The following is a 17453-nucleotide window of genomic DNA, read 5'->3' as shown; positions in this document are numbered from 1 at the left end:
CAAATACTATCTTGAACTTCTACAGGTGTACAATAGAGAGCATATTGACTGGTTGCATCACAGCCTAGTTCTGACGCCATGAACGAAGATTATTGCAAAAAAGCGGTGAACACCGCCCATAAACTACCAGTAATCCAATGTAAAAAGCGTAATCTATCTCAGTGGATTCTGCGATCAATATTCAGGTTTCTATATTTTGTTCTCTTCCAGTTGAGTCTGTACAACTACAAGCACAATACTGATGTTAAAAAAATAGTTTAGGCAGTCATTTTAATTCTCCATCAAAACAAAAGCCACTTAAACAAGAGAACAAAAGTAGTTTCCACAGCAACAAGACGTGATTCTCTCTCGCCCAACAATACTGAGTGCACCCTCGCATTGAGAAAGTCAAACGAATTTAAGCTTCAATTTAGTTTTTTTTCTCCCTTACAAAACTGCCTAAAATTACAAAGATTTGTACTTATCAGGTCATAAGTTTCAGGAAATTCCAAAGTGCTTTACAGAAAGGAACAAAGTGGAGCATGAATAACCCAGCCGTGCTCATCATCCTGATTGCCAATCCTGCTTTAACCACTCAAAGTTAACAAATGCCAATGTGTTCATCAAATAAAATAGTCGATATGTGGGTGCACGGAAGAGGACAATGTTACAGCAAAAACAATGTTTCCAGATGCAAGTAGTCTGGAACATAGCACTCATAGTGCGCATAGGAAGCTCCCACAAACTGCAATATGATCATGATTAGATAATCCTTTGAATTGGCATTGGCTGAAGGATAAACATTGGCCAAGACACGACAGCTAACTCCAATAATCTTCAAAATTGCATCATGGGTTTTTTTACATTTGAATTAGCTTGTGTCAGAAAATAACTGCAGATTCTGGAACAAATCGAAGGTATCACAAAATGCGGGAGTAATTCAACGGATCGGGCAGCATCTCCAGAGAGAAGGAATGGGTGACGTTTCAGGTCGAGACCCTTCTTCAGACTGATGTCAGGGGAGGGGGCGGGACAAAGATAGGATGTAGCTGGAGACAGTAAGGCAGTGATACCCTTTGAATTAGCTCGAGTCATAATACAGCACAGAAACAGGGCATTCGACCCAATTTGTCCATGACGACCAAGATGCTCCATCTACACTAGTTCCACCCGCCCGCATTGCTCCATATCCCTTTAAACCCTTCCTATCGACTAGGCTTTAAACGCTCCCAAGCGACTAGGCTTGTATACACTGGAATTTAGAAGGATGAGAGGAGATCTTATGGAAACGTATAAGATTAGTAAGGGGTTGGACACATTAGAGGCAGGAAACATGTTCCCAATGTTGGGGGAGTCCAGAACAAGGGGCCACAGTTTAAGAATAAAGGGTAGGCCATTTAGAACTGAGATGAAGAAAAACTTTTTCAGTCAGAGAGTTGTGAATCTGTGGAATTCTCTGCCTATTCTCTGAAGGCCAATTCTCTGAACGCATTCAAGAGAGAGCTAGATAGAGCTCTTAAGAATAGCGGAGTCAGGGGTATGGGGAGAAGGCAGGAACGAGGAACTGATTGAGAATGATCAGCCATGATCACATTGAATGGCGGTGCTGGCTCGAGGGGCCGAGTGGCCTCCTCCTGCACCTATTGTCTATCCTGTCCAAATGTCTTTTAAATGTTATTGTAGTACCTGCCTCAACTATCTACTCGGGGAATACACCAACACAATGCCAGAGTAATTCGACTGGACAGGCAGCATCTCTGGATAGAAGGAATGGGTGATGTTTTGTGATGAGACCCTTGCTTAGGTTGAGTCAGAGGAGAGGAAGACACAGAGATAAGGAAATGCAAGGTGTGAAAACAAGACATCAGAGGGGATGCAGATCAAGGAAAATGTAGAATAGATCATTATTAGCTGGGGAAGGTGATAACGAAACATACAGAGATAAAATTAAATCAGGGAGACAGTCAGTCAGGGAGACAGGAATGGCAAATAGAGCTTAATTCAGAAAAGTGAGGTGCTGCATTTTGGGACATCAAATCAGGGCATGACCGACAAAGTGAATGATCGGGCCCTGCATCTGTTGTAGAGCAGAGAGATGAAGAAGTAAAAGTAGGCTTTTGGCAAGCTGACTTTTATTAGTCAGGGAATTGAGTATAGAAGTTGGGACATTGTGTTACAATTTAACAAGGTATTGGCATAGCTATTCTTGGAGCATGGTGTTCAGTTTTGGACACCCTGCTATATGAAAGTTGCCATTAACCTGGAAAGAGTGCAAGGAAGATTTAGGAGAATGTTGCCAGGACGATAGGGCCTGAGCTGTAGGGTTGGGCAGGCTAGGATTTTATTCCTTGGAGTACAGGTGGTGGGAGATCTAACAGAGGTGTATAACATCATGAGGGGGGAGGGGGATAGGTGGGATAACGCAGTCTCTTTCCCCAGGGGAAGGGAATCAAAAACTGGAGTGCATAGGTTTCAGATGAGAGGGGAAGAAAAGGCCATCCTTTTCCCACTGTGGGTAGAGGGTATATGGAATGAGCTGCTAGATGAAGTGTAAGAAAATAACTGCAGATGTTGGTACAAATTGAAGGTATTTATTTCACAAAATGCTGTAGTAACATAGCAGGTCAGGCAGCATCTCAGGAGAGAAGGAATGGGTGACGTTTCAGGTCGAGACCCTTCTTCAGACTGATGTTGTTGTGGCAGGTACAATAAACTAGAAATAAATTTAGAAAGGTATATGGATGGGAATGGTTTAAAAGGCTTATCGTCCAGGAATGGGAAAATGGGACTAGCTTGGGCGGGACAGATAAGTTTGACCACTTAGCTTGCTTTCATGCTGCATGTCTCTATAACTGACAGCATTAATATTCCTGGCCAAATCTACGGGTGGGAGTAGAATCTACACCCTGTGACTCGGATGCATCAGCATTACCCACATATGCAGGACTAAATTAAAACTTTGCAAAAAATGATCTTTCTAGCTTTGATAAAATAACCAAACGTCATAATGCAATGAAAATTTTTTTTTTACTTAGAACAAACACTTCCAACAGGAAGTATTTTTATTTAACACCTACAAACTAAAAACAAGTGTAAATCCAATAAGAATAAAATAGGGAAGGAAGAGTAAGTGTGGAGAGGGAGGACAACTCGGTCGACTAATAGACAGGTTAAGAGAGGAAGGGAGCAGATGGCAAGAGAGGCAAATGGCAGGGAGCCAGTGCAAAAGGGGGAGGGGATGGAGACAGAAAATCAACAATAAGAAAAAGGAGTTTGGTTAGATAAGGGGTGGAAAACTATTGTTATTCCTTTCCTCTTACTTGAACTAATTAGTGCAAATCATCATGATTTGAGTGTGTAACACCGCATGTAATCAAAGCATAAATTGTGCACGAGTCGAGCACACTATGTACTATGTTAATTCCATACGAGTTCAGTTTATCAATGTAATTGTAAATATATCCACAAAAAGCCGCATTAAAGAATGGTGAAGGCCGATTCTATTGTTTCTATGACAACAACAGAGATGTTTTCCTAACAGATTTCTATTGATGTTATCGATCACACAGCTGGAAAGTGTCAGACAGTCGCTGTAAAAAATGTCTTCCGCCTTGCTAATAGGCATCTCTATTTCCTTGCAAAATCCGCCCTCTTCCTAGTCAGATAATACTCTAGTAGCATCCAACAGTGCTTCCCAAAATAGCGTAATTTCTGACTTTAGATTCAGTTTGTATTTCTCTTCAAAGAGACAGATCCCACACACTTTGCTCCACTGGACCAACTCCAAATAAATAATTTCCACTTCATCTCGGGGGTAATTCCAATGCTGAGTATGGAGGAGGGCAAATGGGTTCATATTGCACACAAAGTTAAGAATCCCATCAGGGTATTCTGGATATTACTGTTCAAAGGCAACTTCAGTATGCAACACGTTGTAAAAGTATAAGTAGCTCATGGCAAGAAGGAGTTATATTTTGAGTTTGACAAACTATAATCAGTGTGATGCTTCAGGGATCAATGCTAGGATTTCTACTGTTGACCTCTTCTTCATGGTCACATTAAAAGTGCTGCAGCCAATTTTCGCTGACGATACAAAGAGGTTGGGAAAGCAAGTTATGAAGAGGATGCAATTAAACTGGATGCACAAAGCATTAGCGAATGGACAAAAGAAAATGGCTTGGTGGAGCAAAATGCAGGGAAATAGAAGGTCTTCCTCGATGGCAGAAACAATAGAAAAGCCGAGTGTTGCTTAAATGGCAACAGATATATTTTAATGCAAAGGGATCTGTGCGTATGTGTAAATGAAATGCAGGAAGGTAGTATGCAGATACAGCAAACCATTAGGTCGGATAATGCATAGGTCTCTATTACAAGGAGGATGTAGTATTAACTAGGAATCTTTTCGTTTTAGTTTAGTTTAGAGATACAGCGCGGAAACAGGCCCTTCAGTCCACCAAGTCCGCACCGACCAGCGGTTCCCGCACATTAACACAATCCTACACATACTAGTGACAATTTGCAGTGTAAGAAAATAACTGCAGATGCTGGTACAAATCGAAGTATTTATTTCACAAAATGCTGGAGTAACTCAGCAGGTCAGGCAGCAACTCAGGAGAGAAGGAATGCGTGACGTTTCGGGTCGAGACCTTTCTTCAGACTGAAGAAGGGTCTCGACCTGAAACGTCTCCCATTCCTTCTCTCCTGAGATGCTCCTTGACCTGCTGAGTTACTCCAGCATTATGTGAAAAAAAGTGACAATTTACATTTATACTAAGCCAATTAACCTACAAACCTGTACGTCTTTGAAGTGTGGGAGGAAACCGAAGATCTCGGAGAAAACCAACGCAATCACAGGGAGAACGGACAAACTCCGTACAGACAGCACCCCGTAGTCAGGATCGGACCTGGGTCTCCGGCGCTGCAAGCACTGTCAGGCAGCAATTCTAAAGCAGTGCCACTGTGCTGCCCATTTTGCACAACTGTACAGGGTATTGGTAATATCACATCTGCATAGTGTAGCCAGTTTTAGTTTCTTAATTAAGAAGCAATATACTTCGAATGGAGATGGTTCAGAAGGTAAATTAGGCTGATTCCTGAGAGTCATCGTCATCAGTTGACCATAGAGTTTGATAATATCATATGTGCAGTCTTCTTTGGCGAGACCAGCCCTGGAGTCCACGCTGTCCATCGATCATCCATTCACACTAGTTCTATGTCATCCCACTTTCTCATACACATCCTACACCAGGCCAATTACAGAGGACAATTAACCTACAGATCCAGGCATCCTTTGGATGTGGGAGGAAACTGCAGTGCCCGGAGGAAACCTGCATGGTCACAGGGAGAACGTGGAAACTCCACACAGATGGCACTCGAAGTCAGGAGGAAACCCAGGTCTCTGGTGCTGTGAGGCAGCAGCTCTACCAGCTGTGCCACTGTGTTTGATGTTTCATAGGCAGATGGTTGGACAAAAGCCAGAGATGAAAAGGCAGAAGGTGTGAGCAAAAAGGATTTGAAGACTTGCAAATTGTGAAGCGAGAGGAAGGAGTGTAGGTAGATGGGAGAAATAGATGCAACTCCAGGTGGGCACAGGGGAAGGGAGGAAGAGTTTAATAGTTATCTAAAATTGGTTAATTCAATGTTCATACCAATGGCTGTAAGCTACCCAAGTGGAATACGAGATGTTGTTCCTCCAGTTTGTTGCAATGGAAGAAGCCCAGGACAGAAAGGTCAGTGTGGGAATGGGAAGGGGAGATAAAGGGTTAGCAACCAGAGATTCCTCAGGCCTTGGCAAAATGGTCTGAGTCTCTGCTTGGTCTTGCTGGTGTACAGGAAGCCACATGATGATACAAAAGTTAGTGGTTTTGCAGATAGTGAAGATGGTTGTGACCGATTTCAGCAGGATCTGGCCAGGTGGGCGGAGGAATGGTTGATGGAATTTAATAGAAAAATGTGAGGTGGTGCATTTTGGGACTTCGAAGAAGGGCAGGACCTACACAGTAAATGGTAGGTCTCTGGGTAGTGTTGTAGAGCAGAGGGATATAGGAGTACAAGTGCATGGTTCCTTGAAGGTCAAGTCGCAGGTAGATAAGGTGGTCAAAAAGGCTTTTGGCACTTTGGCCTTCATCAGTCAGAGTATTGAGTACAGAAGTTGGGAGGTCATGTTGCAGTTGTACAAGATGTTGGTGAAACCGCATTTAGAATATTGTGTTCAGTTCTGGGCACCATGTTATAGGAAAGATATTGTCAAGCTTGAAAGGGTTCAGTAAAGATTTATGAGGATGTTGCCAGGTGTGAGCAAGAGGGAGAGGTTGAGTAGGCTAGGTCTCTATTCCATGGAGCGTAGGAGGATGAGGGGAGATCTTATAGAGGTATACAAAATCATGAAAGGAATAGATTGGGTAGATGCACAGAACCTTTTACCCAGAGTAGGGGAATCGAGGACCAGAGGACATAGGTTCAAGGTGAAGGGGAAAATATTTAATAGGAATCCGAGGGGTAACTTTTTCCACACAGAGGGTGATGGGTGTATGGAACAAGCTTCCAGAGGAGGTAGTTGAGGCTGGGACTACCCCATCGTTTAAGAAACAGTTGGACAGGTACATGGATAGGACAGGTTTGGAGGGTTATGGACCAAGCGCAGGCAGGTGGGACTAGGGTAACTGGGACATTGTTGGCCAGTGTGGGCGAATTGGGCCAAAGGGCCTGTTTCCACACTATCAGTCTATGACTCTATGACATCAGAAACAATGGATGCAGTAGTTGAGGTTAGAGGAGGAACATGTCTTACCAGGAAAGACTGCTAGGGTTCCTGGCTGGTGATGAGGGAGCTGGAATAGGGATGTATTGCATCTCTTGCGGTTGCAGGGGAAAGTACCTGGGGATGGGGGTGGTATGAGTGGGAATTGATGCATGAACCAAGAATTGTAGAGGGGCTGTCGCTGCAGAAGACGGAAAGGGGTGGGGATGGGAAGAAGTGCCTGGTGGTGGGATCACGTAGGTGGTGACGGAAATGTTGGAGGATGATGTATTGGATGCAGAGGCTGGTGGGGTGAAAGGCAAGGATCTGGGGAATTTTATCCTTATTCCGCTTAAGGGGAAGGGGAGCGAGAGCAGAACCACAGGACACAGAGGAGACAAGTGTTAGGGATTCACTGTGATAGAAGGGGGGAAACCATGTTTATTAAAAATGAGGACATCTCAGGCATCCTACAATGGAAAGCCTCACTTTGGGAGCAGATGCGGCAGGGACAGAGAAATTGAAAGTAGGGGATAGCATCTTTGCAAGAGGTGGGGGGGAGTGTAGTGCAGATCGCTGTCATTATAATATATCTTGTAATTAGTCTCCTGTCGTTGGCTATTTCTTCCAATTAAAATCACTTCACCCACTGGTTCGGAGGGATATCCGAGGTAATTTGCGGAAGTGTGTGTTCCCCCCGGACTCAAGGGTCGAACAGTGAAGTGCAATTGCCTGAAAGTAGAGATCAGCTGGGCAGCAGTTCAGAACTTACACAGTCAATCATAATTCCCAAGCTTCTGCCCAGTTTCACAATCAAAAGCCAGATGTTCCAGGTACAAATGCCACCTTTTAAACAGAAAATCCGAGCAAATTGTCCCCAAGCAGAAGAGCTAATGATGTCTAATCATATCATGGTGCAACTGCAAAACTATTTCAAAAATTCCTTGCAACCTGATGACAAGGTGTACCATTAATTCAGAAGTGATAATTGCACTGATGACCTGTTTTAGGAATATTTCATAATTAGTTAAGTGTACACATGAACCAAAAAAAAAATCAATTTATAGCAGCAATTACCTGATCATTTACATTACACAGGAAATAGGCACTTGAAAGAACAGTACAGTAGCACTCAAGGTACTGTTGCATGGAACAGCACAAGGAGACGTTTTAAATTGCATTTTTTCAAATACCACACGTGTCAACATTGAGAAAACACGAAGGAGCAATGTATCCGGTAACTTGAAAGAAAATATTACCACCATGCAAACTAACTTGGGCTCTTTCATACAACTCCATTAATCTTTGATAACAACACATCTAATGTTAATTGGTATTAAGAATAGAGAAACACAGGAGAAGGTGCTTCATCAGTTCCACACACTCACCAGAGCATTAAATTTAATCATCCTCAACTTACCTACTCTTATTCTACATCTCAATCTATCTGTTGGTCTGTCCTGAAAATGTACTTCTGACCAATTTGTGAGTCATGGAGTCAGTCATGCGGTCAGCAATAGAGTCAGTCATAGAACGTGGAAACTAGCCCTTCGGCCCAACTTGCCCACGCCGACCAACCTGCCCCTGCCGACCAACTTGCCCATCTACACTAGTCCCACCTGCCCGCGTTTGACTCATATCACTCCAAACCTTTCCTATTCATATACCTGTCCAAATCTTTCTTAGACGCTGTGATAATACCTGCCTCAACTACCTCCTCTGGCAGCCCATTCCATATACATACCACCATTTGTGCAAAGAAGTTGCCCCTCAGACACCTATTAAATCTTTCTCTCCTCACCTTAAACCTCTAGTTCTTGATTCCCCTACTCTGAGCAAAAGACTATGTGCATTTACTCTGTCTAATCCACTCACGATCTTATACGCCTCAATACAATCACCCCGCATCCTCCTACGCTTCAAGGAATAAAGCCCTAGCCTGCTCAACGTCTCCCTATAGCTCAAGCCCTCGAATCCTGACAACATCCTCGTACATCCTGTCTGCACCCATCAGGCTCAACAACATTTTTCTTATAACAGGGTGACCAAAACTGAACCCAATACTCCAAATGTGGCCTCACTAATGTCTTGCACAACTGTAACATGATCTTTTATACTCAATACTCTGATGATTTCTTCAAGTCCACACATCGCACACAAGTCAATTGCTTCCATCTTGCTCATGTGTACCTCCTAATTTTTTTATGTGTATCTCCCCTTCCTGATATAGAGAATTATAAAGCAACACATTTTCAAACAAAATGAAAATGCAATATACCCATATTTGTTTCTTCAGTACGTACCTATTAATTCCATAGGATGCTGAAGTATGAAATGCTCACATAATCGGATGAACATACTTGTTATTTCTTCAGTGGGGCACTCAGCATGTCTAAATGAAACAAAATTAAAATCTAGTCATAAAGTCATAATCCTGCGCTTGACATCACAAGTCAACTGTTTTCTTTAAAGGAAATTCAAAGGGTTTTGGAGTCAATCCAAGTTTTAACAAAGATAAGCTCCTAGTTACACACACACACACATATATACACATACATATACATATATATAACACAAGCATTCAAAAGCACTCTCAGTCGTCTTAAACTCAAGAACATCAGAGTTCATTGGAGCAATTAATTTCCTCAAGTGTAAAATTCTGAAAAACAAAACAAGGTAGGCTTGCATGCCATATGAAAAACAGAATGTATTGGAGATATTCAAACAGGCAGGAAGCATCTATAGAAATAGAGAAACAAAAAGTAACATTTCAGGTTGATGATATTTCAGAACTGATGGAAGGACATCAACTGAAAGCAGTCACTGTTTCTTTCTTCACAAATGATGCCTGCCTTTGCGCCCAGGCAGTACATTAACATTTTCAGTTTTTATTTCAGATACCCAGAGATTGCAGTTTTCTCTACTCCGAGGTTACATACAAGTTTATTTTTCTTAAACGCTTGCACAATGTAAGATTCTATTGTATTGATTCTTTTGTATTTTTGGTTGCAGTGCTTTTCGTCCTGGTAATTTGCAATGATAAGGAGATACTGCTATCTTGTGGCAATGAAAGGTTACTACAGCATCCCATGTCTTGATGGCTGGGAACAACTTGCATACATAACATTGTTAATGGAGGAGTTACTTGACAGAACGTCAAGTGTTACTTTAACAGAATCACAATCACAAGAATGTTAAAACAAAGTCACTTAAGGGGTATAACAGCAGATACGCAAAAAAAAGGGTTTTAAGACCATCAAGCGAGAGAAATAGGCAAAGAGAAACACCAAGGAATTTCGCATCTTAGCACCTGCAATTGAATATATAGTTTACAACAGCAGAGCAGTTAAAATCAAGCATGAACAAGAGCCCAAAGTGCAGGAGATTAGAGATTTTGAGAGATTACGGCTAAGAACAAATTTGAAAACAATGAGAATTTTACAACTGAAACTCTGATTTAAGTGACACCCAGGTAATGCATGAATGGGATACAGAAACACAAATCCTTGCATAGCATCAATGTTTTAATCAACGATAACATTTACGATTTACAAGGATGCTGCCAGGACTCGTGGGCCTGAGCAATAGGAAGAGTGGTAGAGTGCAGGAAAATGAGGGGTGATCTTATAGAGGTGCACAAAATCATGAGAGGAATAGATTGGGTAAACGCACAGATTCTCTTGCCCAGAGTTGGGGAATCCAGAACCGAAAAAGAGTGGCTAGGTATAGAATACGTCCCCTTAAAGATGAACATAGCTGTCAATGTGTGGAGCCACAGGAGATGGACGGGACTTTTACTGTGGGGAAAATCATAGAGGTTAAGGAATGAGTTGTGATATATTGGACCATATACAAAAGACCGAAGAGGAGGTATTAGCGATCTTAAAGCATTTTTATGTTAAAATATTAACATTTTGGAACTAATAAAACTTTTGGAACTAATGAAACAATTGAAGTACATGTAAGTCAACAAAATTACATCAAAACAAAAGTTTTCTGAAGAGGTCACCAGGAGAATTGGCGAGAGCAGGGTGGTATACATGCCTACATAGACTTTAGTAGGGCTTTTGACAATGATCCGCACAGTGGGCTATTCTGGAAGGTTAGATCATGCGAGACCCAGGGAGAACCAGATAATTTGATACATAACTGGCTTGATGGTAGGAAATTGAGGGTGATGTTGGAAGGATGTTTTTCAGACTGGAGGCCCGTAACTAGTGTTGTGCCCATTGTTGTTCATATTTATATAAATGATTTGGATGAGAATGTACAAGGCATGGTTAGTAAGTTTTCAAATCAAAGTCAAAGTCAAAGTCAATTTTATTGTCAATCCTCAGCCAGTTCACACAGACAGAAAATCGAAATACCGTTTCCCACAATCCCGAGGAACAAAGTGCATAAAACAAAAGGCACAGCAAACAACAATCAACATAAAACATAAAATATAAAATATAGTCACTTCAAATTTTTTTTTAAAAAGTGTCTGGTGCTGGATGTGCGTGTGTGTGAGGTGTTAAAGTCCAGGTCCCATAGGGGCAGGGGAGAGAGGAGGAAGGGAGGGGAGAGAGTTCAGCATCCTGACAGCCTGGTGGAAAAAACTGTTCTTTAGTCGGGTGGTGCTTGACCTCAGGCTGCGAAACCTTCTCCCTGAAGGCAGGAGGGTGAAGAGGCTGTTGGAGGGGTGGGAGGGGTCACCCACAATGCTCAATGCTTTGCGGGTGAGGCGGGTGGTGTAAAGGACCAGGAGTGTTGGGAGTGAGGCGCCAGTGATCCTCTCAGCAGTGTTCACTATGTGCTGCAGGGTCTTACGGCTGGAGGCTGTGCAGCTTCCGAACCACACAGTGATGCAGCTGCTGAGGATGCTCTCGATGGCACCTCGGTAAAAAGTGTACATGATGGGTGTGGGGGCTCCCGCTCTCTTCAGTTTGCGGAGGAAGTAGAGGCGCTGCTGGGCTTTCTTGGCGATGGACGTGATGTTGTTGCTCCAGGAGAGATCCTCGGTGATGTTCACCCCCAGAAATTTGGTGCTGCTCACCTGCTCCACAGCAGCACCATTGATGGTCAGTGGGTGGGGGTGTTGGGTGTGCGTTCTCCTGAAGTCGACAACAATCTCCTTTGTTTTCTCCACATTCAGGAAGAGATTGTTGTCTGTGCACCACGCAGCCAGCTGGTTCACCTCCTTCCTGTAGTGGGTCTCGTCGTTGTTGCTGATGAGACCCACCACTGTTGTGTCATCCGCAAACTTGACGAAGTGGTTGGAGCTGTAGGTGGGTGTGCAGTCGTGGGTCAGCAAGGTGAAGAGCAGGGGGCTTAGCACACATCCTTGTGGGGCACCCGTACTCAGCGTGATGGTGTCCGATGTGTTGCTGCCGACCCGTACGGACTGGGGTCTGGCAGTGAGGAAGTCCAGCAGCCAGTTGCAGAGAAGGGGGCTGAGGCCCAGATTTGTTAGTTTACAAACCAGCTGCTGGGGGATGATGGTGTTAAATGCTGAGCTAAAGTCTATGAACAGCATCCTAACATATGAGTTTTTAGTGTCCAAGTGGGTGAGGGCTGGGTGTAGAGCAGAGGAGATGGCATCCTCAGTGGACCGCTTAGCTCGATATGCAAACTGAAACGGGTCCAGGGAGGGGGGGAGGTTGGATCTGATCTGCTTCATGACCAGCCTCTCGAAGCACTTCATGATGGTTGAAGTCAGCGCTACAGGGCGGTAGTCGTTGAAGCAGGATGGAGAAGACTTCTTGGGCACAGGTATGATGGTGGTTTCTTTGAAGCACAAGGGAACAACAGCCTGGCTCAGGGAGATGTTGAAGATGTCTGTGAGGACATCTGTGAGCTCAGCTGCGCAGTCTTTTAGCACACGACCAGGAATGTTGTCAGGTCCAGAAGCTTTCCGGGTGTTAATCCTTAACAGTGTGCTCCTCACACTGCCTGGAGACAGACAAATAGCCTGGTCGTTGGGGGGAGGAGTTGTTTTCTGCGCAGGTGTGTTGCTCTGAGCTTCAAAGCGTGCGAAGAAGCCGTTGAGGTCGTTCAAGAGAGAGGTGTCACTGTCACAGGTCTGTGGTAAGGGTTTGTAGTCCGTGATAGTCCTAATACCCTTCCACAGGCTCCGTGTGTCTCTGCTGTCACTGAAGTGGGCTGTGATGCGCCGGGTGTAGTGTTGTTTGGCTTTCCTGATGCCACTGGAAAGGTTGGCCCTGGCTGCTCTGAGACCGGCTGGATTGCCCTCTCTGAAGGCAGCGTTGCGGACCCTCAGCAGCCCATGGACCTCCCCTGTCAGCCATGGCTTCTGGTTAGCCCGGATGGTGATGGCTCTGGTGTGGGTCACATCGTCAATGCATTTGGTGATGTAGCCTGTAACTGTCTCTGTGTATTCCTGAATGTTGGTTGTGTTGTTGTATGTTGCTGCCTGCTTGAACATGTCCCAGTCTGCAGTCTCAAAGCAGTTTTGGAGTGCAGCTGTGCTGTCCTCTGACCACACACGTACCTCTTTTGAAACCGGTTTGGTGACTTTCACCCGGGGTCTGTATGCCGGTTTCAGCAGAACGGTGAGGTGATCAGAGAGGCCGATGTGGGGGAGGGGGGAAGCCTTGTATGCTCCTTTGATGGTCGTGTAGACAAGGTCCAAGGTGTTGTTTTCTCGTGTTGGGAAATCAACATGCTGGTATACTTTGGGCATGACAGTTTTTAGGTTAGCATGGTTGAAGTCCCCAGCTACGATGAGAAAGCCATCTGGGTGTGCTGTCTGCTGCTCAGAGATGGCCCGGTACAGTTCACAGAGTGCCTCCTCTCTGTCCTTGTTGTTGGAACTGGGAGGGATGTAAACAGCGACTAACAGGATAGCTGTTAGCTCCCTCGGGAGGTAGAAAGGTCGGCACTTCACAACCATAAACTCCGCCAGCGGTGAACAGTGTTTGTAGACCAACACAGCGTCCCGACACCAAGCATCACTGATGTAAACAATCACACCGCCGCCGCGAGTCTTCCCCCCGCTAACCGTAGCTCTGTCCGATCGGTAGCATGTTAGCCGGTCGAGCTGAACAGCGGAGTCCGGGATGTTGTCATTAAGCCATGTTTCCGTAAAAACGTAAACACAGCATTCCCTCACCTCACGCTGGGTCGACCGGAGAAGTCTTATAGTGTCCATTTTATTGTCCAGTGAGCGTACATTAGCCATTAGCATGCTGGGAATAGCCGGTCTGTGTGGGCTAGCCGCTAGCCTAGCCCGGATGCCTCCGCGCTTACCCCTCTTCTGCTTCCTCTCACACCGCCTGCGGCGTCTCCTTTCCAGCCGGGGGGCAGCACTCGAGGCCAAGGTCGAGGTCAGGCAGAGTATTCTGAGGCCGCTAAGTTCCTCTGCAAGCATAGCGTCCAGTGTTGATGATGTTGTTTTCTTGTCCAGCAAGAACTCACGACTATACTGTCTACTGCTGACTGTCCAGAGTTGTTGAAGTGACAAACATGACGAACTTGATAAAACATTAAAAACACTCGAAAAATCGGGAGAGTGTGGGGCCGCTGCGTCTGCACGCGCTGCCATCTAGTGGACACTAAAATAGGTGGTATTGTAGGCAGTGATGGTTATTAATTTTGTAATGACGAACCTGGAAAGGACTGTCAGAATGAGTAACAGGGTCCTAAGGAATGTTGTAGAACAGCTTGGCACAAAATACATACTTCCCTGAAAGTGGCATCACTAGCAGTTAGGGTGGTGAAGATGTTTGCCACACAAGCCTTCATTATCAGCTTTCCTTTTCATTTATAGCTTCTCCTCAAGTGCTTCTACGAAAAGCATTATTTATAATATGTCAAATTCTGGCCCATTTCTCCAAGCAGACCTTGATCAAGTCCACTTATCATTAAAGACTACCCAGATCAAAACTGTACATAGATGCTCCTCGACTTACGATGCTTCGACTCACGATATTTTGACTTTACGATGGTGCAAAAGCGATACACATTCATTGGAAACCGTACTTCGAATTTTGATCTTTTCCCGGGCTTTTCCCGGACTCGCAGACCTGTCCGCTGCTCAGACTGGCAGTGTCTTATGCGGTACGATACTCTCTCGTGATGCCAGGTAACGGCAGCGAGCCGCAGCTGCCAGTCAGCCACGATTGGGAGCTGCCACGGCTGTGATGTTTGGTAGGTTAGGTGTACTAAATGCATTTTCGGCTTACGATATTTTCCATTTACGATGGGTTTATCGGAAGGTAACCCCATTGTATGTCGAGGAGCACCAGTATTACATCCTCTTGTAGCTTGAGTGCATATTTCTCCACATCACATGGTTCACAGCAGAACTCAGACAGCTCCACCAGTCAAAAGTTGAGGCCTACAGGAGCGGGGATACAGACCTCTACAGGCAGGCCAAGTACAAGCTGAGAAGAGGGAATCAGAGCTGCCAAGGAAAGGTACTCTGAGAAGCTGAGGAGTAAGTTCTCAGCTAACGACTAGTCTTCAGTTTGGAAGGGCTTGCAAGAAATCACCAGCTCCTTGGACAATCGTCAGCTGACCAACGACCTGAACGAGTTTTACTGCAGGTTCGAAAAACAGAAACAAAATCCTGGGATTCCCTCCCCCCCCCCCCCCCCCAAATCATTACTTCACACGTACTCACAGACTGACTCCAGTTTGCAAAGCCTGGACCCTTCCGCACCCACTCCTCCCCAAGCAGCAATTCTCACGTACTCACAGCCTGACTCCGTTCTGAAGTGGAAGTGGCGGCACCTAACGGCTGCGGCTCGCTAGCAGTCTGTTCGTCTTTTTTCCCTTTTTTTTTTTGTTGTGTGTCGGTGTTGGGATGGTTTTTGTTTTTTTTTGGTTGTGTATGTGTGGGGAGTGGTGGTGTGGGTGGTGTGGGTGGGGGGGTGGCGGAAACCTTTCTCTTTTAGGTCTCTTCCTCACGGCGCGGGGTGCGGCTCGGCCACGGGCCCTAACATCGCCCGGTGCGGCTCGGCCGCGGGGCTTAACATCGCCCGGTGCGGCTCGGCCGCGGGGCTTAACATCGCCCGGTGCAGCTCAGCCGCGGGACTTTTCATCGCTGGTGCGGCTCGGCCGCGGGACTTAACATCGCCCGGTGCGGCTCGGCCGCGGGGCTTTACATCGCTGGTGCGGCTCGGCCGCGGGACTTTTCATCGCTGGTGCGGCTCGGCCACTGGACTTAACATCGCCCGGTGCGGCTCGGCCATGGGACTTAGCTGTGCAAGGCTCGGTCGCGGGGCCTTCCATCGCCCGGCTCGGCCGCAAGACGTTTCAGCGCCCGGTGCGACTCGGCCGCGGGGACTTCCACCCCCTTGCGGGGACTGTGCGGTTCGGTCGGGGACGAGCTGTCTGTCCGTGGGCGTGGGGAAGAGAGTGGAAGTTTTGTTGCCTCCATCACAGTGAGGGGGTGTTTGGAGTCACTGTGATGGACGTTTGTGTTGGGGTTATGTGTCTTGTGTTCTTTTTTGTGTGTGACTGCTATGTAGTTTCGTTCGGTACCTTGGTACCGAATGACAAATAAAGCTCTGTTGAACTGTTGTTGTTGAACTGAAAAGGCTGGACCCTTCCGCACCCACTCCTCCCCAAGCTGCAATTCACACCTACTCACAGAATGACTCCAGTTTGCAAAGACTGGCCCCCTCCCCACCCCCCCCTCCCCACCTTCCCCACCCCCCCCCCACCCCCCCTTCCCCACCCCCCCCCCTTCCCCCCCCCCCCCCCCCCCCACCCCCCCTTCCCCACCCCCCACCCCCCCCCTCCCCTCCCCTCCCACCCCTCTGCAATCACCAATTTGCACATACTCACAGCCTGACTCCAGACTGGGCCCTCGTCCACTGCCCAACATCAGTCTGGCCACTTCTCCATCAATAGAAATTGCAGAGGTGGAGAGGCTATTCAGGGAAATCTCCAGGACCAGACAATGTTTCTCCCTCGACCCTCAAGTTCCGTGCCAAACAACTGGCACCGATCTACACAGACATTTTCAACCAGTCCCTGCCTGCTTCAAGGTCTCCACTATTGTCCCTGTACCCAAAAAGACAAGGATCACTGGTCTTAATGACTACAGGCCTGTCGCACTGACCTCTGTAGTCATGAAGGCCTTTGAAAGACTTGTGCTGGCCCAGCTGAAAAACATCACAAACCCCCTGCTGGACCCTCTGCAGTTTGCATACAGGGCCAATAGATCGGTGGATGACGCAGTCAACCTAGGCCTGCACTTCATCCTCCAGCACCTAGACCGCAAGGGGACCTCTGCTAGGATTCTGTTTGTGGACTTTAGCTCTGCATTTAACACCATTGTGCCAGAGCTACTACACTACAAACTCTCCCAGCTGACTGTGCCTAAACCCCTCTGTCAGTGGATCATCAACTTCCTGACAAACAGGAAGCAGCATGTGAGGCTGGGAAAGCACATCTCGGACCCGCAGACCCTCAGCATAGGAGCACCGCAAGGCTGCGTACTCTCCCCTCTCCTTTACTCTCTCTACACCAACAACTGCACCTCCACAGACTCCTCTATCAAGCTCAAGTTTGCAGATGACACAACCCTGATTGGACTGATCCAGGATGGGGAGGAATCTGCCTACAGACGGGAAGTGACACGGCTGGCGTCCTGGTGCCATCACAACAACCTGGAGCTCAATGCTCTTAAGACAGTGGAACTAATTATAGACTTTTGAAGAGCTCCCCCTCCCCTCCCCCCTCACCATCAACAACACCATAGTCACATCTGTGGAGTCATTTAAGT

General features: G+C 46.2%; 1 protein-coding gene across 2 annotated transcripts in view; it reads right to left on the bottom strand.

The window, feature by feature from the left end:
• rngtt (RNA guanylyltransferase and 5'-phosphatase) overlaps window positions 1-17453 on the bottom strand; it is a 268716-nt gene that overhangs the window by 227234 nt on the left and 24029 nt on the right. For both annotated transcript variants that reach the window (XM_078400229.1, XM_078400230.1), the window contains one exon: window positions 9022-9110. In XM_078400229.1, the coding sequence (XP_078256355.1) occupies window positions 9022-9110 (89 nt within the window). The remainder of the gene's footprint in view (window positions 1-9021; window positions 9111-17453) is intronic.

This window comes from Rhinoraja longicauda, chromosome 5 (genome assembly GCF_053455715.1).
Source record: "Rhinoraja longicauda isolate Sanriku21f chromosome 5, sRhiLon1.1, whole genome shotgun sequence".
Taxonomy (NCBI): domain Eukaryota; kingdom Metazoa; phylum Chordata; class Chondrichthyes; order Rajiformes; family Arhynchobatidae; genus Rhinoraja; species Rhinoraja longicauda.
Note: the sequence above shows the minus strand (reverse complement) of the source record. Positions and strands in the feature narration are given on the sequence as shown.